The 27,087-nt window shown below is 37.5% G+C and overlaps 1 protein-coding gene across 1 annotated transcript in view; it reads left to right on the top strand.

The window, feature by feature from the left end:
- DPYD (dihydropyrimidine dehydrogenase) overlaps nucleotides 1-27,087 on the top strand; it is a 335,518-nt gene that overhangs the window by 215,314 nt on the left and 93,117 nt on the right. Inside the window, exons 15-16 of the mRNA XM_066325254.1 lie at nucleotides 10,837-10,905; nucleotides 13,344-13,427. Of these exons, the coding sequence (XP_066181351.1) occupies nucleotides 10,837-10,905; nucleotides 13,344-13,427 (153 nt within the window). The remainder of the gene's footprint in view (nucleotides 1-10,836; nucleotides 10,906-13,343; nucleotides 13,428-27,087) is intronic.

Here is a 27,087-nt window from a genome sequence, read left to right as displayed (position 1 = left end):
ACTTAAATGCATCCTTTGTTGTGAGCCACATAGGTTAAATGTAAGCTAAAAAACTAACAGAATGCTTTTCTCCTGTTTCCTGCCACTACACTTCCCAGTCTCACAAATCTCAGGAAGAATGCTTATTCATTGGTTATTTTTACATCTTTCTCGCATTTTTAAGTGCAGGATTCCTAATCTATTTCAAATTTAATTTTCTTTTACTTCTGTTTATGTTTAATTTTTTTATAAAATTATACAAAATTACACTGATTTTTCCGTCTATACATAATAACTAATTTAAATCTTATGCTTGGAAAAAAAAATACATTCAAGCTCTATTCCTAAATTTCAGGGCAGCATTTATGAAAATCTGCTTCACTTTTCTTGCAGTGTAACATGATAGACTTATTCTTAGTTACACCATTCTTGGCCACCTAGCCATTTATGCTCTCTCTATATAACTGTATTAAAATCTGAATATGCTTGCAGAATGTTTCAGGTCAGAGTATCTAAAGATTGTATAGGTACCCCAAATTCTTACATGTGTGCAGTGTGTGCATCTTAAAGCAAAGGGTGGGCATTAAAAATGTATGTGTGTTGTATTTGCATTCTCTCAATGTGCTGTCAGCACACCTCTGGTTCCTAGGAGGGCTTTTGCCTTTGATTTTGCCAAAGGCATCCACACTTCAGGTGATTTATTTTCAGTTTATCTTTTTGGGAACACACATGCTCACAGCTGGGTCATTGATAAAAATCTCACCAACTTTAGGTCTTCCAGTGCTTTCATTTGAATGATCATTTGAATGAGGCTATAAGGCTGTAGAAAATTCAATGCATTTTAATTTTAAAATCTCCAATCACATAGCAGTATGCTGAACAAGTTGGGTAACAATTTTATTAAACTTCCAAATACACAGTGAAAATAGTAAGGCCTCTTTCAGTTTCTCAGCATCTTCACATGAGCTTCCCTAAAATATGAAGAGGTGGGTCGAACTGGCATTTGAGGAGGAAAGATTAGTCAGAAGGTAACTGCCAACTTACAGCCCTTAATTTTATATCTTCTTTGCTGCTGGAGTGTAGCCAAAAAACTACTTGGGTCATCAGACATAACAGCTAGCTACTTAAGTAAATTCTAATGTTTGCACAGAAAAAAAGAGCTACCCACTCATGAGATTTTTCTGATCACATCACAGATGGGAGCACTGCAGACCTGCCATCAGGAGGTTCAGTGCATAGTGGCACTGTTGTTCGTTGAATTTTTGGCCTGACTGGGAAATACCAGGGGATGATAGGAAAGAGATGAAGAGATCAACAGAAAACACTGTCTTTCATCTTCACTTCTTGAAAAGTTCTGTGCCTGACAGAGTTTCTTTCTTTGAAAGTGGACTACTTTAAATTTTCACTATAGAAATATTTATATGCGAAACATTTTTTTTCCAAATGAAAGGTTCTGATGGGGGTCCCACTGGTCTTGCTTTGGCCATTGAAAAGATACCATGCTCTTAGCCCTGTGAACATTTGCAGATTGTTTCTGATCATGATGTGAGCCTGGTCAGGCTCTGGTCCACTGATCAGGCAGGTTTGGGACTGTGAAGAAGCTCTCCTCTTTGTGAAGTCCCATAACTAGACTGATACCTAGAAAAATAGTATTTATATACTATTTATATATAGTATTTAAATGCAAATAGTATTTGGAGGTTGATAGATCTCCCCCGTGCATTTGGCATTTAAAGCCATCAAAACACTTCCTGAAGACAGGATGAGTCTTGTAGTCTGTTCCTACACATCTTCCTAACTACCACACCCTCACCTCTCAGAACAGCCTAACTGAAGAGTGGTTTGTGCTAAATCAGGTAAATTATCACTGATTTTCAGTATATCTCTATGAGGATAATGGTGCATGGAGAGAGAGTGGGTGAGTTGTGAAGGATGCAACCTGGCTGACAAAATCATTTAGTCCTTCCAAGCATCCCTCTGGCACCAGCAATGTCACATGATGAAGTAGATCACAGAGCTCTGAAGTGTAAAAAGGGAGGGGTTTTATTCTCTGCTCTCTGAGTCACAGTTTTCTCCTCTGCTACCACTGATACTGCTAGCTTTCTTGAGCCTTCAAAATCCAAGGAAGTGAATTAAAAGAAGCCCTGGGGGATGATGGAACAAGGGAAGAGATAGGATGGACTTCTCTGAGATGCAAAGAGACAGATTTGACCTGGGGAATTGCTAGCTGGCGGAGTGCAGGGGTTAGGAAACTGTGATGAAGTTACTCATTCTGTATTTTGTCTCTTTATATTTTCTGCTGAATTTGTGTTCTAATAAGTTAAGCAGCTTTGCTGCTAAGTAATAGGGGAAATATATCTGTATATATCTAGAAGCAGCCAAAGTCTGGAAGGGATCTTAGAGTTTCTTTTCAGTCAACAGCTGCTCATTCCCTCCTAGGGAACAAGCTACATGCCTTGAACACCTTTATCTCCAGTTGGCTTCCCCTCTCAGAGGGGCACCCTGCAGAGAGTTTCCCGTACTGTTGTGAGAATAAAGATCAACAATTATGGAGGTGCTCAAAGAACTGTGGTGTCATGGTTTAGGGCAAGGCGTAAAGGTGCAGAACCAGTCTTAATGGTGCAGGACTTAACGTCCAGCATAAACAGAACAGTCAGCTGGGGGTACAAACATCATAAAGTCACTTTAGGACATGTGGTTTAAAGGATTTAAAGGACTTTGTGTATCTGGGCAGAGAATTTGATAAGAAAAAATTCTAAAAGTGGAGAAAAAAAATTCACAAATCTGTGTAGCCTTTTGCCAATCTTGTTTTCCTTATGTGGTCTTGAGAATCAATAATGTGTCAGCACCCTGGTGAAAAGCTTTTGCTACAGGTCATAACATGTGTCTGAAATATGATAGAATTAGATATATCCTTTTTCTGTTAGCTTCTCCAATAATGTATTGGCCTCCTCTGCTTTCTTTTTATATTAAATCAGTGCGGAAAGCACAGAAATACAGCTGGGGCATGCCAATTCCACAAGGGCTTGCAGGCATTGTTAGAAAGAAGTACTGCCAAAAATGAGTATCTCTCTTCACTCTTCTCTTGGATTCAGCCCTTATTTCCATGCGCTCATGTATTTGTTTTCACTCATTACCAAAGAGACGAAAGGTTGAACTAGGATAGATTTCCTATGAAAAATAAAATCCCAGAGATTCTATCAAATTTCCAGGGAAGTCTTAAGCCACATAGGTAATTTTCAATGTAATTTGAAGGGTTTACCTGAAGTACTGAAATTTTGAACAGTCTGTCATAAAATGGACCTACTTCTTCTAATTATGTTAAATATTTGAGTTTCCCTTAAGTGCTCTATATAGGTACTATATTCTGTTTCACTGTACATATGTTCTGAGGAACTGTTATTCCATGGTTCTGTTTTCACTGTTCAGAAGTTACCACATCTTATTTAGAGTGCCCTGAGTCATGAAAGATGCATCAGATTTTTTTTTTTTTTTTTCTGGACCATTCATTTTTTTTTCAGTTGCATTGTAGATTAGCAGGACTCTCATTAGCTTTTCATTTATGCACACTTTCCATGTCTGTGATCTGTGTCTGTACATTTCTGTGTAAGCAGGGCCAAGGGCACCAAGCTCCGCTGCTGCCCTGGTAGTGCTGATATGGTGCTGAGTCTGACATGGTAGAGGGGTACTTAAAAAACCAAGTAATGCCCTTGTTTTTTCTACAGGTGCAGCAAGTTCTCAAATGCAACCTGCTTATCTCTCTGCTCCCATCAAAAACACAGTGTTGTGTTATTTTACAAAGAAAAGGGTTTGTTCATAACCTTTGGGTTTTGTTTGTCTGAGGGTGCTAGAACCTAACAACTCTAGGCCTGATTTTGAATTGTATAGCCCAGTGTACTTACTAAAATCCATCAAATTATGTCATTAAATAGGTGGATCTCATTGATAGAAACAGAGTCATCATTTGAAAAGAAGTGCCTTAAAAATAAGCATCTCCATTTAGCCTGGGATTAGAATCTTTGGTGTTTTCTGCTCGTGCTGACTTTTTTTTATGTATTACATAGAGCAAGTCATAGCATTTTCAAACTTCTGTCATTGTCTTTCTGTACTTAGTTGTGTGCTGATAATGTTTGGCCTGTTTTTCTGTTGCTCTGTTGCATCTAACTCCCCCTTCCTTTAAAAAACAAACAGGATATCTCACTATAAAGTAACAAGGCACAAAAAGTGCTTTATTCAGAAGGTTTGCTACAGCTGAATAATAAATGTACTTATAATGCCTACTTGTCTCATTTTCATATACTCAAATATATGTATTTTAAGTGCAAGTGAAGAAGGAAAACAATGGATGGTTAGAGATTGTTAAATTATTTACTGGAGAGTAAATTCCCTGAAAAAAGAAGAGAGAAGAGAACCAGAATTGCAGGTCAGCAGTGTCAAGACATTCTGCATTGCTTGTCTTTATCATCATGCAGAATCTTTTTATTAAGGCAGTGCAGAAAGAATGGATTTATGGACTGAAGGTACAATGTTTCATATGTCCATATCCATCTAGATTGACAGTTCCTACCAACATGAATTTCCCAGGAGAGACAGTGTTACTGGTGTCAGTGGATGGCATCATTTACTTCAGTGTTCCATTATTAAATTGATAACAAGATAATTCCTCTGCTTCTCAGAGACATGACAGGTTTTACAATTGTTAACTTTCTTAATGCATGGGATTTGATGTCCTAGATAGTTTTTAATAAGAAGATTATTTTTGTTTCAGTTCTGCAACAAATCCAAATTTGCAAGAATGTACAGAAAAAGAGAAACCAGGCTGAGCGTACAAGGCATCAAAATCAAGCTGGTTTCCAGAGGGTTATTTTTATAGCAGCAAATGTTTGTGCTCCCATCGTTTTTCAATACTGCACATTTGAGTGTATTTGTGCAGTACAGAATGTTTGCTGTGCTTGTACTTTTGTGCAGTGGGTGTTAAAAGTGTCCTGTACATTGGTAATTCTGGCTCTATTTTTTTGGTTTTTTTGAGGGGGATCATTTCATCAGGCAGTGACCATTTTGAAAAGCAGAGGGTGGCCACAGGTGGCACTGAATAGCACAAAGCCTCCAAGAACTTTTCTGCTGGCTCAGTGTGGCACAGCTGGGACTCATCCTGAACCTGATGCTGTGTAAGAGAGGAAGTCTCATGTGTGGAACACATGTGGAACTCATGAGTGTGAGTCTTGTGAAGTGGAACATCTCGAGTGGAACAACCCAAAAATCACACATTACTGTTGTTATTCCCTCACTGCTAGCTATTTGCTGTTGAGACTGCATCTTAAGAGCTGCTGTGGGGGCAGTCTGCCCTATGGCCCGTATGTTTGGCTCATGTGTATGAGGAACTATGAGAAGTCCATCTGCAGCAGGTGTTTTTTCCATGTAGATATTTGCAAGATTATTTATTGTGTCATTGAAATAGCTGAGGAGTGCCCTATAAACTGCTCTTTGTGGACTTCTCACCCAGTTCCTGGTGGACCATGTGCTCTTGCAGTTGCACTTGGGCAGGACCTTCAGGAGATGTTCTGAGTGCATCAGCTTGTTACGGTGTGTGGGTGAGAGACAGCGTAGGTCAGTACTGAGTGTAGGTACCCCTCATTCTGACAGATGGGGAATTTAATGCTGTGAAACAGTGATGCAGCTGCCAAGTTCTCCTCTCCTTACCTGCATGTGTAGATGTAGGTGCTTTTCTGCTGGTGAGTGGTGAACTGAACATATTATTTTTGCCATTGCTCTAGGAAGATTGTATCATCACTACCAAGCTCCTTCTTACTTAATGCTTCCTGAGGAATTTTGATTCAGAATGTTTGAGTTTGTTCAGACAATGCAGGTCATTAGGCAAGGCTATACTGTGTTGTTACAGAGGAAAAAAAAAGTATCTTGAAAGGAAGTTTGAGGTCTTTCCATCTGACCCAAACCAAAATACCTTTTGAAGTTCAGCTTGATCAACAGTAATTCTATGGATATTGAAGTCTGGTTCTTAATAAAGTCTTCAAACTCTGCACCCCCTCTTTACACACCAATTATCCTGTTCCTTATCTCTGCTTCCCAGACAAATAGCTGTTAAAAAACCCAGTCCCATGGCCTTCTTGAAAGTTCCTCTTGATTTTACATATATCAGAGGAGTGGCCGTTAAAAATGATGCTAAGAGTGTCTTTCTATTTTTGCAAGGACTATGCGCTTAAAAAATAAAATACTGTGGATTTTTGTCAGTATTGGAGAAATCATAGAGGAGTGTTGTGTCCAGCAGTAGTGTCTAAACAGAGCATCTATGGACATGATACAGAACTGCCCTCAAGTCTGGTGCAGCAATAAGAAGGGACAGGCCAGGAAGAGAAAGCAGAAATTAGGGTGGCTGGTTTTCCTGAAGTGCAGGGGGATTATGCACAGACCTGGAAGATTAGGTTTGGGGCAGATACAGGCTCTGGCCACTGTGAGATGACCAAAATAAATATGGTTATCACAGGCATGAGGGTAGAGGATTGTGATTTTATTCTGTATGCTGAGATTTTTTTCTTAAATTTGCAGGAATTGACAGTGTTCACATTTAAGTCCAGACCACTGAGACTTTTTTCCAGACTGTTTGAGTGTACTGAATCTCCCTTACTCCCTGCAGAGCAGTACAAGATAAATGATAATTGTCAATGTAGAGTTTTACTGCTCTCTTGCTTTAAATAGATGTGACCCAAACTAGACCCAGTTGTTGGGGTTTTTTTTCTCCTTCATTTTGTTTTGCAACCTCTTGCAGTGAATTCTGTGCACTAGGAAAGAAAGATCACTTGAAAACATACACAGTGGCAAACCTCATCCTTATTATTTCCTTTCATTCTATTGAATTCATGAGACATCCACATAGAGATAATGGATGAGAAAAAAAACATTCACAAGGGAAATAGATTCTAGTTTAAGCTTCCAGGGGATTATTATAAACAGGGAGAAAAATATTTTAAGGATTATGAGAAGTACCTTGTCAGTGTTCTTTTAAGTAGAACAACTACTAATGCATTAGTCACAGAATTGTGTGAAATGTAGCTTTTTACTGCTTTAGCTACAGTATATTCATCTTATAATGGTGTCCTAACTGGTGCATTACATACCCTCCCTTTTCCACCTCCCACCCCTCCAACAAAAAACAAGTTTTATTGTGGACCTTTTTGTTCTGTGAATGATTGGGAAAATGCTGAACACAGAACAGTGTGTGATGTTGCAAACGTGCATTTGTTCCTTTGTAGAGGTTTGGAGAAATTGTCTGTGTGGTGCTGGGGCGAAAAGCCCTTGTCTGGCGACATCTGCCCCAGAGGTGGTCAGGGAGGGACAGGGTCAGCAGGGCTGCTGGGCTCCCCGGCGTGGGGCAGGGCAGCAGCATCTCCTACGGCAGGCAAAACAGCAGTTTGGGTGGAGGAGAAGAGGGAACAGCACATACCTGCTATGATTTTGATCTGGAATAAGGAATGGGCCAGGGGTCCCACTGTGCTTCAATCACGCACAGTTTGCAGGCTGCCCACACTCGAGCTATGACAAAGCTGCAATTTAGTCAACCCTCATTTACCACTTACTACACTTTAGCAGCAGCTTCATTGTAAGATCTGTCAGGAGCCTACTTTTGTACGCTGGGAAGCGTGGTGCAGCCTCACACTTGTGGCTCAAACCACTGTAATTAAGCTCATGTCAGGTTGCCACTGAAAATTTCAGGAATCAAAAGAAAGGATGTGCTCTCCACAGATGCTCCTGGGCTGGGCCATGTGCTGGACTTTCATGAGACACCAGTTGTTTGAAGCTATTAAATTTGCAGGGTTGGTAATGTGGTACATGGCATTGTAGGCACTGAAAAAAATAAGCAAGAGGAGACTAAGAAGCTGAAATGTGATACAGTTCTCATTCATTACTTTCCAATAAAACCTCTGCCTTTTATCACTTGTAATTCTTATTTTATTCTTGCTATTCTCTTTTAGGCAGTAGGAGATAATAGTCTATATTTTCTTTATAGATTGCCATGTGTGATCTTAGGAGTAGATCCAAACCTCAAGCATCACAGATAGTTCCCCTAAATGTTCACACGTGACAGTGATTTTTTTCTTCTTCATGGGCACTGATTCCAAATGAAAAGACTGTAAAGGTGTTCTGGGGAAGAACAGTCACTTGAGAAAGGACAGTTTTGTTAGCAGAGAGTGCTGCGGGATATTCTTCCACCTAGGAAATAAGTTTGTTTTCAAGTTATAAGAGAACACTGGGGGGGAGGGAAGAATAAAATCTCTACTATTTTTAGATTTTTATTATTCCCTCTGAGATCATGGCTTTCCTATGAACAGTCATGGTAAAAATGTAATTTTTGTTTTCAGTTATTTTGTTATTGTAAACCCCTGCTTCTGTCAAAAAGTATGGGCTTAATTTTATATATGAATCCTAAAACTAATCAATATTAAATTAACACGTTGTCTTAATTAACAGCTCTTTGAAACATCTTTTGTACACTCCCAGTAGCATTTTCAAATTTCATTAGCAACACTTGATGTAACCTAACTCAACTACTTATGATTCTAGTCAGCTGGCCTTGTTGTCTTACAAATTTCCCCACTGAAAGATTTGGTTTGTTTTAAAGCTCAGTTGTGCAGATTTCTGATGTACTTTGGATTGTGACTGCAACTGTGAAAATCCTTATCATGTTGTCAGTGTCTGAGCTTCTGGGTTGTTTTTTGCTTTAGTTAGTTTATAAAAAGCATGAATTTGACAAGATACGGTTTCTAGATAAATTCCAGTTGCTTAAACATTTTTCTCATGCATAATTTCTTAGAGAGATTTGTCACAATTTTTGCTTTTAAAAATTAAAGTCCATTAAAAGAGATTTCTGTTTATTTTCCAGAGCCCTCAATTTATCTTGAATATTCAAATAGGACACAGAGCAGATTTTGTTTCATTAACATTTGACCTATACAGCTATATAAGATTTTTCCCAATCTAAAAAATTATGATATAGGAGAGAGACTCTTTTTCCCTGTCAGTGGAGAATAAAAGCATGAGCAGTAATGATTGTGTCTGCTTAATGAAAAATTTGATCATATATTTATGCCAGAGGTGAGCACAAATGGGCACCTGCAGGCAAGGCAGGCACTTCATCAAACACTTCCCTTCTCCCCAGACTGCCATCCTGCAAACAGCAGCCAGAAGAGTGGGTGGGTGGGCAGTCTGCAGGTGGGTGGGCTCATTGTAGAGAATCATCGGAGCAAAACAATGGAAATAATGATGATGATATGTGGTATTGTCCTTTTAAATTAATAGAATGTAACCTCACCATGTCAGTTTTTCTCCATACCTACCTTTCTTTTCAAAGTGTGTTTGTCTCCTTTCTGAATGTACTGAATAGCTCCTTCTTCTTATAGAGGTAATTTGGGAGTTTACAGTTTCCAGCAATTGTGTGTGTTGGACAATTTTTCTACACCATGCTTTTCAGTATTTGTTTGAAATGAATGAGTCATTAACTCTCAGCCTTATGGGAAAGTTCAAGAGAAGTGTTAAAATGAGGGGGTGACAGATTAAGCCCACCCTAGATATTAATGAGACAGTAAAACTTGTTTGGAAAACAAAAAGATTAAAATCAAATGTCACATTATCTGTCAATCAAACTTTCATGTGAAAGTTTCATGTAAGAGGGCCAAGTAAACAAGAGTGTGGCCAGATGCTCCTCTGTTCTCCTCTCCTAGTGTTTCCTTTGAACACAGACTGAGCTGGTAGACTTCTCTTAAGTTCTATATCTTTTCTGATTTAACCTTTTAGCTTCTGTAATACAATTTTCTGTTGTGTTTTTTCTTCCAAATATCATCCTTCTGGGAAGTCCTTCATGCAGGAGTTCCTGGCCTGATTTCTCTGCTGATCTGACCTCAGATGTATCAACTTCAGAATCTCAATGATTTTATTTTAGTCTTAAATAGAAGTTAGCACTGTCACTTGAGCTGGACATTGACCAGAGGGGTAGATAACTTTCATTTAACAGTAAATAGCACTGTTTGCAACTGGTAAGTTGTGTGTCTTGGTGCCCTCCCACACCCCAAAGAAAGCTATAAGAACTTATTTTACCTAAAAACATGAACCTCAAGAAATATTTTAGAGGGAGCAGCAGCTAGAGGCAGAACCTGGACTTGAAACGTGCTTGGTATAAGGAGAAGGAAAGTCAATTACATAGAATAGCTCTGGGGAACTGTGGCCAGTCAGTGAATAGGAAATAAAATGTGCATTGTGGATAAACAAAGGCTAGAGGTTCCCTGGGCCATTCTCCCAGTCCTGCAGATTTCGGCTCCTCCCAGTTTCCTTTGCAACACGAAATAGTTGTGGGTGTCTGTCACTAAAGTTGCATGGTAAGAGACTCCAGGGTCTGGATTTGATGTATTCTGGATTCCTGAAGTCAACTGGAATATTGTGTTCATCCACTGCTACATTAGAGTGTAAACTCATGCACTGATGCCTTACCTACCTCTAAACAGTCAAAATGCTGCTGTCATTTGTAGTAATAGTAAATAATAACTTCATTCCTTGGATCTCAGGAACAAGTATGCCTGACAGTTTCCAGTTGGCTCTGTATGTAGGACAGACTTTGTTCTCACTGCATCACACGACGAAGAGAATGCACATGGATAGACCTTCTTTAAAAACCAGGGATGTGATAGATGAGTTTGTTCACTGTTTCTTGTCCCCAGTGAAGTCTGCAGCTGTATTTCACTCTCTGGCTCCTGGCAGACAGCTGCTGGTTCCCAGATGCAGGCTATGCAGTTCAAGTCTCAAGTCGCAGTAATGTGCAGTATTACAATAATGTATATATGTTCTTTCCAGGTTCTGATTGCCAGCATCATGTGCAGCTATAACAGGGAGGACTGGACTGAACTTTCAAAAATGGCTGAGGTAATGGTTCCTAAATGTGTTCCCGCATTTCTTTTTATTCTCATTGAAAACAAGAGCTCCAGTAAGGAATTTCTTGAAAGAAATAGATTTGAAGTGAAAAATGAGAATTTAAAACATGTCCATTATAATTTGTTTATTCTGTGTTTTCATTAAAATGATGGAAATGTAAATTTGAAGGAAATCTGTTCCATATAAATGATCCCTTGGATTTTTAAGCAGTACCTGGAAAGCCTTTAGTCTTTGAATCTATATACTTTTTATTTGCATTTTAAGCAAACTGTATATTATGACAGATGCCCTGATAAAATTTAATTCTACCTTTGAGAGCCTAACTTGATCTTACCTTGCCTTGAGGCACACTAGTTTGACAGCAGCAGAAGAAATTTTGAATATAAAACTCTTGAATATTTAAAGTATAAAGGGCTCATTTAATGCTATTCTAGTTTTAATACAGACTTTCAAAAATGATAGCTGAGAAACTCAGCATATATAATAGCAGTCTGTAGGCTTTCTATAATATAAATCCAATCTTACAGAAATGCAAACAGACTATGCACCTGAAGTTTCTATTCAATTTGAGGGAAAAACTATTTAATAATATGTACCTGTGTCCATAGGGAGTAGTGTAAGAAATACTTATCAGTACTGCACTAATTTCATTCAGAGGAGTGTCTATATCTGAATGGAAAGTAAAGTTCTTGTGTTTAAATTGAAATGCATTTCCCACATAAAGTATCTAGAGGAAATTAAAAGCATGGTATTGACAAATTTAAGCAAAGAAAAAATTACCTTGTTATTTCTAGCATTAGCTCAGATTTGAATGTTTAAGTTATAAATATGCTTTTATATCTGTATGAATAGAGGTGTATATATTTTGAATTTTTGTTTTCATATGGCAGAATGTTTGGACATCATTGTTGCTTTATTCAGTGTCCTAAGCCCTCCTGTGGTTGTGTGGGATGGCACTTCTTGATTTTCTTTGAGTATTTTGAGCCTATGAGGAAAAAAGCCACTTTGGGGACTTAGGGAAGTGAAATTAAACATTATCACTAGTTAGCTTGGTGATCTTCAACACTATTTCAATTTATACCTGTATTTACCTAATTTACCATGAAATCATATTTTGGAATCTATGCTTGACAGGAGCAGTGCCACTTTTAAACTGATTAAGTTAAATGGCTTTTATTGTGTCATTTGCTCCTGGTTTTTTAAGCTGGTGATACTGCTGTCCAACTTTGACACGTATTTCCAATCCGTGCTTGTATTTATGTTACTCCTTTAGAAAAAACGTGGTTCTTTAACTGCAGTTAATGATGTGTAACCTATGTGATAGAGCATTCTTCTGGGAAGTAGCTGTTGCTGTCTGCCCTGTGGAGAGCAGCACTGGTTTGGGGCGCCCTGGGATGTGCAGCTGAAGAGCAGGGATGTTTAATCTCATGCATAGGATCCTACCTAGGAGGTAGGTAATGGATGTGGCTTTCACAAGAGCAGAAGCCCCAGAAGGTGCCAGAGGGTCTCAGCAGGAGGATGACCTATTCATCGGAAAGGTCAGCTTGTCAGGGAGGCCGACAGCCCCGGCGTGGCCAGCCCCCGGAGCCGGCCGGAGCACGGAGGGTTCCTGGGAGTGATGGATGGCTTCTCCCTGCTCTCGCACTTTGGGAGCTGCTGAACCATGGCCACACAGCAGGCAGAGTTACTCCAGTTCAATAAGCAAAAACAAAATGCAGATGCAGAACAAAACCCGAGTTAGAGCTGCTGGAAGGCAACAGGAGGGATGTTGGTGTCAGGCCAGAGCAGTTCAGAAAGGAAGAGGAGCGTGTCTGTGTGCTGCCCTCGGACAGCTCGGCTCCTTCCCCTTTTAATTGTAACTAACAGAGGGCAATGAACAGGAATTAGCATGAATCATATGTTTGTTTAGGCTTCTTTTTATTAACCTCTTGTTCTTCAGAAGCAGTTATTTAATGACAAAAGCTGTGGCACGGTACAGGCGCCTGCAGAAAATTTGGAGGCTGAATCCATTAAAGCAAAAAGGAAAAATTTATTACTGAGTTACAGTTCTTCAGAGCACAGCAACACCTGTGTATCACTGCCTGCAAAAGCTCTTAGTGCTGCTCTTAGGCCCTGTAATTACATTTAATTTTTTAACATTTTCCAGAACCGACTCTTTATTCTGCTCCTATCTTTTTGCTTTGTTTTTAACTCTAATTTCTTAAGAATCTTTGGAAACCACATCAGTTTTTGAAGTTTTTATCTCTAATGATAGATGCTTCTTTTCTAGGGTATCATAACCATAGCTTTTTCTCTTAAAAAAGAATAAGTCAAAATAATAAGTCAAATGTCTGAGGAAATCTATTTAACATAAACAGTAAATGCTACAGGAAAGAGCACATTACTTGAAATTAATTTTTCATTTTTTTGTCTTTTCGCATTATTCATAGGTTGCTGGTTCTGATGCGCTGGAGTTAAATTTATCATGTCCTCATGGTATGGGGGAGCGAGGCATGGGACTGGCCTGTGGGCAGGTAGGACTATAACCACAATCTGTGTAATGTCTCTCCAGCAATCCTGCACTGTCACATTGATAGTTACACCTCAGGGGGCAAGACACAAGCAGCAGATTACCAGCTTGAGATTTTTAGGTTGGATGTGTTTAAATATTTAGTGATGATAGGAAAAAAAAAAAAAAAAAAAAAAAAAAAAAAAAAAAAAAAAAAAAAAAAGGGAGCTGAGAATGTACAAAATGGTTACTTTTGCTGAGAACAAAAATGCATTATGTATTTGACAAGGAATGTGATGAAAACAAAAAATTTCAAAAAAGCACTTAGAATTTGTTGATTTCCATTTCAGTGCCCTGTAGATGTCTTTTAAATCACAAGCTAGTAATTACTGCATATATCAGTAATGATTTTGAAGGACATGAGATATACATGCATTTCATTTCACAGTTTTTAACGTATGAACCTAGCTGTATTTCAGAATCACAGAAGAGGCCATACATTCTGGTAGTACCACGCACAGTTAACACCTTCTCTTATAAGAACCTGTGTTCTGTAACCTATAGATTTGTTAATTTATATAGTTGTAATTGGAATTATCCGTGCCTGATGTCCCTGCCATGTAGAAATCTGTTGCAAGGTTTATCAGTACATCCTATGACTTCAGTTAGGAGAATGTGTGTGGTTTTGCTCATGAAAAGAAAATAAGCACATATAAACCCTAATTCTCATACTAATATCTTTTTGAAGTTTGTATGGTTTTGCATGTTTTGGTCACGATTTGAAATATGGTGAATTGAAAGTATCTGAAAAATCTTGGTTTACAGTCTTCCAGGAGAGATTATTTCTAGAGTTTGACTGTCAAAGTTTCCGAATTATGACGCCCGTTTGATTTCTCATCTTAATACATGTTGGGAACAGGGAGGAGAAGAGTAGGAGGGGGATGCAGAGTGGGAATCATAATTATATACCCTAAAACTGATATATTGTTATTCATCTGGCCTCTTTGGCTAGTAAGCATCTTAATTCATCCTCATTTTCTCAGTTAAACACAAAACTTTAAAGAACTGAAGTGTAGTTGGATAACTAAACCATTTACTTTCTAAAACTAGGGAGGCAATAGGAGCTTTAATCAGAGCATTACAAGTGGACACACTTCAAGTACAGCTTTATCATAGCAATGCTTTCAGGCACAGTGCCCTAGGCATTTTATTGTTTTCTGTGAACGAAATTATGTCAATCTGATCCATGCTATAGATTATTATTTTTAATGAAAGTAATCTGGATGCTTTTTATGGCCAGTGATCGTTTACTGAAGTTATGATTAAAAATGAGAGAGAATCATAAAAACCCTCCAGGGTAACACTAGCAAAACAGTAGTAGTTATTATTAATTTTTTCCCTGAATTGCTTTCAACAACAATTTTCTATTTTAGCCATCTTTATAGGTTTTTGAAGGAATTTCCTCCCTTCAGTCTGCAGACCATAACTTAGTAGTTTGGTGTGTCCCTGCCTTAGAAGGCAGGACACTGTGGAAGGTGCAGTCTGGTCAGGGAAAGCCCTGGAGGTTCCACACAGAAACTGAAACAGTCTCCTTTCAAGCATGGGGGGTTTTTTTGTGGGTTGTTTTTTTTTTTGGTTGGTTGGTTTTTTTTTTTTTTTTGGCATGTGTTATTTTCATCTTTCAGTGGTTGGAGTAATGTATGCAGGCGAAGTTGCTTAGATGTGTAGTCAGTAGGGAGCTGTCTGCCTACGTGAGTTTTTACATATCTTTCAGCTATTGTAAAATCAGAGAAGCAAATGCAAAATCTGAGCAGTCAGGGCAATCGTGTGGATTTGTGACTCTCCATGGAGAAGATCAGATCCATAAAGAAAGAAGATTATTTTACATATACATATATGTTTTTATAATAATAAAAATTCTGTCTTCCTCATACAATATGGATAGTTTTTGGAATGTTTAATATGTGCTACTCTCCCTTAAACATTTTCCTGTGTTTAACTGTCTTAAAAAAATGAGAGCTCAGAAAAGAATCAACTTCTTTAGATGAATGAATGAGTAAAACAAGCCATGTTTAGAGAACCAGATCCTGATGTTCTTCCTCAGAGTTGGCTAAAATTAAATTATAGTGATTTTAAATGTAGATTATTGAAGGAAAGGATGGGGATAAATGGGATTAAGTAATAATATGTGCAACAGGATTAATCAGTAGCTCTTTAGGGGGCTTCCACATTTGTGGGCCCTGGAAACCCCATCAGAAGACACAACAGTGCTAGATGGTATTTTGGTATTTTAGTATTACTTAGATTTTTTTCCTCAGAGCTGAAGTCAAATAGGTCATATACAGGTGATGTGGGGAAGACAGGACTCAGATATGCTCTCAAAAAAAAACCACCACTCGATATCTGGAAGTCAGGGCATGAGACTTTGAGAGGCAGAGCAGCTTTCCTGGTTGTACAGTGAAGCAGGTTTTCTTAAATCTTTTTGATAACATAATCCGTGTCTTCATAGGAATTTTTTACAAGGATTAGGTCTCTTTCATGCCTAAGCACATTAAATCCTCAGGAAACTACAGAAATTGCTGAGATGAAGAATAATGGCAGAAAAATGTGTATTTTTACTGTTTATAATGTCTAACATGTTCTGCCTTTTTGTTGTTATTAAAGAAAAAGAGGGAAAGGAAAGGTTAATTACACTGTCTGCTTTTTCTTCTCATTCCAATTCCTATGGTGTGCCTACAGGGTAAGTGTAGAAATCTGGGAACATCAGATTTGTTTTTTCTCTATCCTGTTTTGTTATCTAGTCCCAAACACTTTCTCTGTTTTATATCAACTGCAAATTAAAAAAGATCCCCGTATATCCAAATTACATGTATAAAAATCGGTACTAAGTATGGCTGTTTATTTTATACTGAATTACAGTTCTCAGCTTTTATTTGATTTTAATTCCAAGTCATTAGTGCAGACACTCTGGCGCCCAAACAGTGTAGCTAGCCAGAGGGTAATATTAAGAGGCATCTGTATTGCTGCCAATAAGTTACTTAAAGCTGGTTCTGTATAAAATGTCAATTATATTTACTAATGCTGATAAATGATAATAAAGTTAAGGTCTGTATTCTTTTGTAACAATCTGGAACTGTATAAAAGTGGATATAATTTAAAATAGTAAGAGAATTTGTCATTAAGTTTACTAGCACTAATGCACAGATTTTCTTTGAATTAGATAGCCTATGTGTACAAAACATTTAATATTAAACATAAAGACAACATAGTGAAAGCAGATGAATAAAAAATGACAGTGTCACTTGCCCAGTGTATTTCATTACTATAGTAATTTTAGCATAAAATTATGAAAATAATAAATCAAGCATGTGAGATGGTAGCACTCATATTTCAACAGCTAACTTGTGGTGGTGTATTTGTGGTGCATTTTTTGTCCTTCATGGAAACCATGCTAGGATGTTCTAATTTTTTTTTCTTACTTATCCTTCTAAAAGGTGGCATTGACTATTCTGAATTATTAATGTCATGTGAAACCAACAAATTTAAGTGTTTGGCGTTTTGGTCTAAAGGTCAACAAGTCTCTCCAGCTGCTCTGCCAAGAATGAATAAATAGTTAAATTGAGTCAGTAATCTGGTTTTCTTTGCATTCCTGCTACAATTAAACCCCAGGTCTGAGAGCTGTAATGTGCATCTCCCAAGAAACATTAGAACAAGATCGATTAGGACAAGTAACACCCAAAGTCTTCAAAATTATCAGTGAGTCTCCTTGGCCTACTGGGCAGTGAAAAACAACAGAGGGAAAGAAAGAGCAGCCTACAACTACCTGAGAGGATGTGACAAAGATGCTGCAAGAGTAGCTACAAAGAGGGGAAGATTAATCTCTGTTGTGTCAGATGATACAGCAAGGGGCATATTGTGAGCTGAATGTTTTAAATTGCACATTAGGAAAAGAATTCCCCAACAAGATGATGCAGATCAGGAATATGTTGTCTGGTGGATCTGTACTCACCATCTCTGGAGTTTTTAGGGGTCAGGCAGGCAAAGCTGTGGCCAACTTCACTGGTGGTGGTGTTAGTGCCACTCCAAGTGGGACCTTCCAGTTCCTGCCCTCCCATTTAGACAACCATTTCTGTGAATTCACCCTGTTCAATACGTAACCAAAGGCACCGTATTCTCTGTACAAGGAATAGGAAATGAGTACTGGATAAAAGGAAACACAAGGACTTGGATGTTCATTTGGAGTGAGATAATCAGTTTGAACAAGGTCTCAATTCAAAAGCAACTAATCTCATATTCAAAGATCTCAGCCTTAGTGCTATAAGCAAATATTGTAAAAGTTAATAGCATCCTGGCATATAACTATTTCTCATTAATTAGTCATAGCTTCTAACCTCCAAAATATAAAAAATCTTGGCTATCTCAGCATTTAAGCTCTAGGTTTGGGGAATTATTTGATTTTTTTTTTTTAGTTTGTATTGAAGAAGGAATGTATATGTCTCTTGTGAGCATTGAAATCGAGATTCTGGTGGTTTAACTATTCAGATCATATGTGAAATGAACTTGCTTTGTGGTTCTTTTCTTACCTTTATTTTCATTTTACTTCAGTTGTACTTGCTACAGTCTCTGCTGCTGGCTGTGCTTATGTTTATTGCCTGCAATTAGGAGACAAGTTTCATAAAAGCCTACATTGCCTCATTCAGAAGACGACAAATCTGTCAAAAACAAAAAGAAAAAAAAACCCCAAAGCCCTGGTTACTCTGCGAAGATGAGAGCTGACTGCATGGCACAATTAGATTTGCTCTGCTGTACCTTGGAAATGGGAAAGATGAGGCTGCTTTTTAATTGAAGTGCACAGCATAGCATGCTAATTCGCAGTTGTTCTGCCAGCAAGGAGCTTGAAGTATTTTAAATAAATGATGCCCCAAACAGAATTTGATTATATCTGTGTTCATGTGACATTCTACTATCAGCCTACAATAATATGCTGGTTAAGTATAATTCATTGAGTCCTGCAGGCAGTATTAGTTCTCGCTCTTCTCTCCTGTATCAGTTATTGCAGCAAATTAATGCAAAGTACAGCAGAGTGGTGCTACACTGGGCTATAGCGGCAGTTTTGGACATTGTCGTCCAAAACCCCGTATAAACCAGCATGAGATGTTCATGTTGGTGTTTGCAGTGGAGCTTCAGGATTCGTACATCTTGTTCTCTTGCATTGGCCACTTATATCCGTTTTGGCTGGTTCTTCAGAACATAATCCTAGCTGATCTCAGTGTCTTTGTGTCTGCCACTGCCCTCTCTTGCTTTAGGGCATTTCTTGACTAAATGACCTCTTTCAGTCATGTTTCTCAGAGTCCAAACTGTTTCAAAGGCACTGTAAGTTCCATGAAACTGGGTAACTGGGGGGAGGAGGGGAATTGCCTGCTGCCCAAGCAAATGGATATGAAGAGGAGCCTTGATAGTTCAGCTGAGGGAAAAGCTCAAAAGAGGCAAGAAATTCACTTCCTGAGAAACAAGGATTCCTTGGTTGAGGTGGTGATGCTGTTACTCTGCATGTGCAGGGATGTGCTGCACTGGGCATTGTTTTGCTGGGAGGAAATCTGGGATGGGCTGATTGTCTGCTTCAACTATTTAAAATGTAGACCTAAGCTCACTTTTTCACAGATCAGGAGATGTGTTTTGTGGACTTATGTTCATGTCCCACACTGATCATGGTCCAATATCTTCCTTTATGATAATTTGGTTTTATTGTTTTCACCTCCTTGGATTGGTTTTCAATCTTCTCTATTGGCAGATGTCTCTTTCTTTTCTTTTTCTATTCCTTCGTTCCTCAGATCTCTGCTCATAAACTAAACCATTTTGCTGACTTGCTTTTAAAGTAAAAATTGTTTCATGAGCTATTTCACAGGAAATCTGAGTTGGAAAAGCTTGCTGTCTTCATGGTCACAGCTGGGTGGGTGATATCGTTCACCTTCCTCCAGTACCTGAGAATTAATTTATTTTCTGTTACCATTGCAGGATTCAGGTGTAATTAAACTTTGTGATTTAAATGGATTTCCTGCATGTGTCCTTTATGTCCTCATATATTCTATCTTTTAAAAGGAGACAATACTTAATAATGAGGTACGACAGTTAATTGGTGTTTTGTCTAAAGAATTCTGCTTTTTATACACTCAAGGAGAAATGAATTGAAATGCAAAGTTTAATAAATTCATCATCAGAACTCTATTCTGTAATTTCGTATTGTGGTTTGACAACATTTAATCCACTGTTATTGCTTTGAAGGATTTCTAATTGAATTACTGAAAAGACAAAATGGAAAATAAAAAGGGATTATAAATTCGGCAATAATGTTAACAGTGCTACCAACTTGCTGGAAGTTTTTAATGACATGCCATGGCTGTTAATAAGGTTTTAAACGCTGTTTATGTGTGGTGAATTATATTTATGTAAGAAAGGCATTGTCTACAGAATGTATTTCCTTAGCAAATATAAAAGTGATTCTGTTTCCTTGAAAATCATAAAGACATGAAAGCAATTTGGCGCACTTATTTTCAATCTAACAATGATGGAAGCATTTCTGCTGAAATTCACATTATGAGTGGCAGATGTCACAGAGAAGGTTAGTTTGGTCACAGTTATCAGTGACCTGGCATTGTTTGGCTGTTTTAATGGCACTTCGGTAGCCTAACAGCAATGAAGCATATAGTGAGTGCTTCCCATAAAGGAACAACTCTTTTTTTTTTTTAAAAAAAAAAAAAAAAAAAAAAAAAAAGCAACCTGTGCTTGTTCTTGAAATTGTTTTTAATGCCCTGAGAAGTTTTCAGAAGAGGGAAATATAGGTATTGCAGAGTTTTGTAACCATGTTATCTGGTAAGCAGGATTTACTGGAAACAAAGTGATTACCAACAAATAACTGTGGAGGCAAAATAAAATATTTTAAGATTGTTTATCTTGGTGCATATTTATAATTTTTTTCTTTCTATGGTTTCGGTTTTATGCCAGTGTTTGATAAAGTTAATTAGCAAGATATTAACTAGTCTCTTCACTGGCTGCATGAGAGATTTCAGCATTAGACTCATATTTCTTGAAATATAGCCTCAGCTCCTGGGAAAGTTAAAAAGTTTGCTGGGAAGCTTGCTCTTTACAGTAGAACAAATCTGAATACATGACTATTTTAAAACTGAGTGGCAGATTCTTCTCAGAGCATAGGTTTTAAATTCCCTAGTTTTGTGTTTCAAAGGTTTATGTTTTCCTCAACTATTTAGTATTTTCTGCCTTATTATTATAAGAAAGGACAAGGCTTGCCTACCTGACCACAAGAGAAAGCTATTTGTAGCTGCAGCCCTGACATATTCGAGTTCTGTGCTTCCCTTTAGAATATTTCATGTATGACGTAAACCTAATCAAACCCTTATGCCTTCTAGCAGATGACCTCTGCATGAACTAAAGAGCTGAAATATTATTTAATCATGCTGCATACCACTTTTTACAGTGCTATGAGAAACATTAGTTTGGCTGGCTAGAAGCAACCAATATAAAATATTTTGTTCTTTCAGGGGTAAAAAGGCATTTTTGTTAGTCAACACTTTACGTACCCCAGCAGTGTTAAATAAATCTTTCCAGTCAATACGTCCAAGAAGTTTACTAAAGGTCGATGTGCAGTTTCATGTTTTTCACTTGGAATATTTAAGCCCAGTTGATATTGGAACAAATAATTTGGTAATTTGGACTGCCAGTCTATGCATCAACCTTTCAGGACAACTATTTGTGATCTTTGTTCTGAAAATGAAAGAAAATCATCCGACTCAAATGCCTTTAATATTGCATAAAAATCAATAGCTGTAAATAGTAATTGCTAAAATTTTAACAGACATATCACAGTGAAACAAATGGTCAGTTTTCCCTACGATGTAAGGTAACTATAAACAAATACAAAATGTTTTATAGTTAATTTTTAAAGTAGACAGGTTTCTAACAGAGATGTTTCTTCTGGTCGCTTAGAATAATATTTTTATATTAAAAATAAATGAAACAAACCCCAGACATTCAGAATAAGTAAAAACATTATGGCTCAACCACCTGTGCAGAGAGAGGAATCAGTTTTCAAAATAAATTCAGTTGTTTTTCTCTTTGTGCTGGGGAGAAAACAAAAAGCTTTTCTGTAATCTGAAAAGGGAGTAATTATAAAGCTGACTAAAGGCAGCAACCAACTTTTCAATTCTCAGTTGTGCTTGGTCTTGACATCCCTCTAATTGTTGTTCTTACTCCCAACACAAATATATGTTTTTTTACTTTTCTGTTCTGGTCAATAAAAAATCTCCAGCTTATTTTTGACCTTGTCTGCACGCTGGTTTTCAGTCATGAGGTGCAGCATTATCACAGAAGGGATGTAGGAGTGCCATCCTGCTAATAAGGTGTCCAAAGAGGGTCTCCCACACAGCACTTTGATAAATGTATTCTTGAGTTTGGATGCTGACCTGTGTTAAAATTGGCAGCTTTTAGATTAGATATGTGAAAACCCATTGGAGTGGGTTCCTTTTGTTAGGCTTATTTTTCTCTGCTATTTGACATACGTTAAGCATCATTCGTTTGTGCAGCTCCAGTAGTGTAGTACAATAAAGAAACTCTGTAACAAGTTACTTTTCCAATTTTTTTACTAAAGTGAAGTGATCAAAGGTTTTTTGTCTTGTGCTTTTAGCATCTTTCAAAAGTTGTAATTAAAGAGCTGACATAGGGAGAAATAATTGTGATTCTGAAGGAGAGTAAGAAAGAAAAGGGAGAAAGGGATCTGCTAAAATGGAAAAATGTATTGAAATTCTAATTCTGTAGGAACCCCTTATGTGTCTTTTAAGGTTTATTTTGTTATATGCCTTTAAATTTAAAGGGTTTTTTTAATGTACACCAATTTGTTCTTTCAGTTTTTCAAAGTAGTCTGAGTAGAGTTTGTGACTCCTTTGAGAAGTAGGAGCCCCAGTCTCTTGTTGACTTTTCTCAATGCCCACTATTATCTCTCTCAGGATAGATCTCAGTATAGACAGGGTCTCAAAGTTATAACTTCTCAGTTCAGCCATGACCAAAATCCAGAGGGACTTGGTTTAGCCCAGTGACACATTGGTATCACTGGAAGAAAGGGAGAATCTCAATTAGGCTCTCCCGAGTGGAACTTGCAGAGACAGATGTGAAGGAGCAACTGATCAGATTTTGACACCTTGCTTGCAGCTTTACTTTAAATTAATAAAGTCCAAGCGTCTGGGAATGGAACTGGGTGACAGGGGCTTTTTAGTTCCTATAACTTACCACAGGAAAAAGAAAGTTCAGTCAGGTCTCTCAGTTCTCACTAAGATTTTTACGTTGACAAAAAAATCTGTGAATTGGGAGTCATTACTCTCTGTAAGGTTGTGGGTTTTTAAAATTAAATTTAAGCATAGAAATGCAGTCTTTACATGGCCTTCAAGTGGCAATGTTTTTTTGCCTAATTGATAAGTTTATAACCGAAAGAAGAAACATAGTCTGCAAAAATGAATGGGAATTTTCCAAGCTATGCTTCTACATCTTAATATGCAGTATTTTGTAAGCAAAAATGTGCTTGTTTCACAAGTAGGACATGCTTAGTTATGTAAATCATATGATATCTTTTCAGTTTAAAAATAGTATTTTTTGTTCAAATTATAAAGGGAACATTTTGCTATGTAAAAACAACATAAATGTCTTCATTTACTCAGTAGACTTGTTTCAAAAGACTTTTTAAAGAAAGGAGCATTTTAAATTGTGTAAGAGAGTAGAAAATAAGTATGTCCTTGAATTAAGTCAGTGAACAATAGTCACAATGCACATTGTTGCTATGGTAGTTTAGTTAAATGGTAACTATGTGGAATTTGCCTAATTTTTCTCCTCTGAATCTCTGATGTTTTAGAAATGCTTCCAAAAACCCCACCTCTACAATCTCCCTTCACATTGAAAAGACCTCTTGTTTCAAAGTGCAAGTTAATTAATAAAAGCTGAAGGCTTCAGTGGGATGAAACATTTTTATTCTCCCAGAACAAAATATGAAATTCTTCATGTTTGGATGTCTTGAATTTTTATCCTGAATGGGATTTTCGTGTAGCATTTTATAGAAGATATTTAGTGAGACTTTGAATTGCAGGGGGGGTTGGGTTTTTTTATTTGGCTAAACTAGTACACTTTGGATCTCATGCCAAAAAGCATTGCAGTATGGACTGGAAAAGAGTCCTGAATTCTATCATTATCTGTAAAAGTTTATTGTCTGGTGCTGGTTTCACATCACGTCACATCATGGCTTCTTGCTGGGGGGATATAAGCTCTCAACCAGCAGCTACATTTTTATGAAGCTGACCAGGCTAACCCAAAGCCTCTGATGTAATTTAGGCCAGTTTTTAAAATTTTTCCTAATATATATAGATAGCTTCACATAGAACCATGGAAACTGTTATTCCTGCCTTAGGTTAAACTGCTTCATTTCTTTCTTTCTGACAGCTGCGGTCAATAGATGTTGACCAAAAGCTGTCAAATTTCCTGAGAAATGAGAAAGAATTTTTCACTGCAGATGAGAAGTGGAGAGTTATTCATCTTCTATCCTGGGAAATCCTTCCCTTATTTTGACAGGCTTTAAACAAATTGTTAGCTTTAATTAAGTTTGAAATGGGACAAATGACCAACCTAAACTGCTCCTTTCTAGCGTGTAATAAGGCAGTAAAATTAACCATGGATTCTGCAATGGTGACTCCTACTATAATGATTGACTGTAGTTCTTTCTGTATTTAGGTACTGTGGAAATTTTGTGTGGGTTTTGAGACAGTTTTATGAAGAAAATGTTGGGCCTCTCATAGGAAGAAGAAATAGCTGTGTAAGGGATAAATAGTAAAATACACACAGGCACAGAAACTTATATATATATATATGTGTGTGCTGAAGGCTACAGTTACTGATTTGCAATGCTTTAAGCTGGAATTCCCATGCTTTTAGTTTTTCTTCATACTTTAATGAATAGCAAAGGAGTAGCTCTTCACACACAGAGTTGGGCTTTTTTTGGTTGTTTTGGTTTGGGGGTTTTTTGTTTTGTTTTTAAGTTATGATTTTCTGATGGTTTTCTGGATCCGTGTTTAATCTGGAAAAAAAACATGGGATAGATATATTTAAAGTAACAGCTTCTTAGGCTAGTATGTCCTTATTCAATTTATGGGATCTCAGTAAAAAACGCAGATCTATAGGTACACATTGAGCTGGTAGATTGGATTGAATATGTGAGGGATCTGTAGAAAAGACGATAACTCGCTTTCTAAAGCTGCTCCAAATGCATCCTGCCCCTGCTTTTTCACAGTGATGGCTGTGGTAGGTAGTGCCACAGTAATGTTCAGAGGGAGAGTAGGGTGGTCTAGAAAGTTGATCTGCTGCATGGAGGTTACCAGTAGATGGAGAAAGATCCTCTTCTCCTTTCTAGCTTTTCAGATGAGGGTGTACTTGAGTTCTCTTGTACCATCAGACAGCAATTTAACTGAGGATAGGTTTAACTCTTTCCTAGTAGACTATTGTTGAATGAAACAGTGAGAGTAGTACATGTATTAAATTTTATAGCTGACAATTCCAAATTCTCACCTAAAAAGCTTTGCTTATGCTACATCGTTCTTGTAATCATAAAAACAGTCCCTCCTTATCCCATAGCTATAGGTATTGTTTTGAAAAATCTATCTAATGCTCAGAATGAGAAGTTAACATTTTATATAGAACATATTTTATATTAAAAATTCCTTCAATGCTAATAGATACAACAGGAATACAAGATTTCTTTCTGAAGAGCCAGTACAGACGGAAAATCTGCCATGACAGGAGTGAACTCGTAAGGATCTTCTGGTGCCACTTGCCTGAACTTGCATGGCTGTATATAAGAAATTCCATATCAGCTTCATGTGTGCTAAATTAAAAAAAAAAAAGGACAAAAAAAGTCCTCTGTAACTTAGTATCAGCAATTAAAATTGCAAACATGCTGACATAATGCATTATTTAGCCATAAAACTCTCAGGCAACAGATACACATCAGAATAGTCTTGTGGCCACCAAAGATTTGACGTCTATGAAGAAGATGTCACTTACTCTTGCATTAAATATGAGAAAGTATTCTAATTCCTGAAACTTTGTTGCTTGGGTCATTGTAGTCAGTGATAGATGAGGTTTAAGGACTTTACATGCAAAGTCTTACTGCATCTTGCAATACTCTTTGTGCCCTCTAGAACCTTCCATCCTCACAGAATAATGGACCAGCACAAATCATCAATATGAGGTGTGGTGATAAATCCAATAGATCTATGTAATGAAGCCTTCACACATATGTAAAGTCAGGATTTTGTCTGAGAAAAGCTGCATTTTCATTCTTCCACAACTGTACGTGTCCTTGTCCTGCTCTTAGTGAGACAGAACTGCCACCCTTATTTAGGGACAGCCTGAAAATTGCAAGTATATGGTCCATTTTCTATAGTACTAATTCGACAAGATCAACTAATGTGCTCTACTGAGTCTTAACCTTTCTTATGAAGCTCTTGGGGAAAATTCTGAACAGGTTTTTGGGTTTTTTTATGTCATGTTTCAGACAGCTATTTGTATTCTCTCTATATATATGCACACAGTGTATGCACATATGTATGTATGTGCGCTCATACACGTGCTTCCCAAGGAATATTTGCATAGTTAACAAACACATTTGTTACCCTAAAGTAGTTGCAATTCTATCTTTTGCATAATGCGAATGCTCTGAAAATCTATTTAAATCCAAATATTAAAAATATTTTCGTTCTTAATGTGTAAAGTATCTCGTGGTTTAAGGTAGTCCAGAGAATCAGGTGCAGTTTTCTGCCAGACAGACCTTTTCAAGTCCTTACACAAATGACTTTTGCAAAACTGGGCACCAAAGCAAGGTGAGTTGTAGGAGTTCCACCTCAGACTGTCTGACTCTCCTCTCTCCATTTATTGAACAGGTATAATAGTAATTCTCTACCTCAGAGAGGTGTTTTGAATACAGTGTAAATATTGTGCAGTAACAGGATAGTGCAAAAGTGAGGGTCCTAAAAGAGCACTGAAAATAGGTCAGAATAAAAAAAATTTCCAAGAATCTGCAGCCAGACATTTCCATGGTAATCTCATCATGGTTTTGTTTCTTTCCATGAAACACAAGGAGAGGTGACCTACTCTGTGCACAGCATTTTCACGCTGCTTTTTAAACATGCAGGATGTATCTGCCTTGGGGGTGATAGGACAGGGGATTCATCTCATTACTGATGCCAAATGCAATCAGTAGACAACTTGCTGCTTTAATTTCTGAGGACTTATAGTTATGGTTGTAGTTAAGCTTATCATGTGATCATTTAGAAAAAAAAGGTGAATAGTTGTTTTTCCTCTAGTATATCTACCCATTGGCAATGAGTAGTTAGGATTAAAAGCTTCATCTAGCCCAAGGCTATAATGAATATTCAGGAAAAATGATTCCGTACTGTTGCTTAGGGAAGTAAAAAGACAACCCCTGTAACATTCAAATCTCCTGTGCCTTTGGAATAAACAAGCATTATTTGATTAACAGGAAGACAGAAGACATGCTGATGTACAGCTTATACCAAACGAGACTTTATATAGTATTAAATTACTGACAGATTCTTGTAGGTACGGTGCATGAATCAATA

Source organism: Sylvia atricapilla, chromosome 9 (genome assembly GCF_009819655.1).
Source record: "Sylvia atricapilla isolate bSylAtr1 chromosome 9, bSylAtr1.pri, whole genome shotgun sequence".
Lineage (NCBI taxonomy): Eukaryota > Metazoa > Chordata > Aves > Passeriformes > Sylviidae > Sylvia > Sylvia atricapilla.
This window is presented reverse-complemented; position numbering and strand designations above follow the sequence as displayed.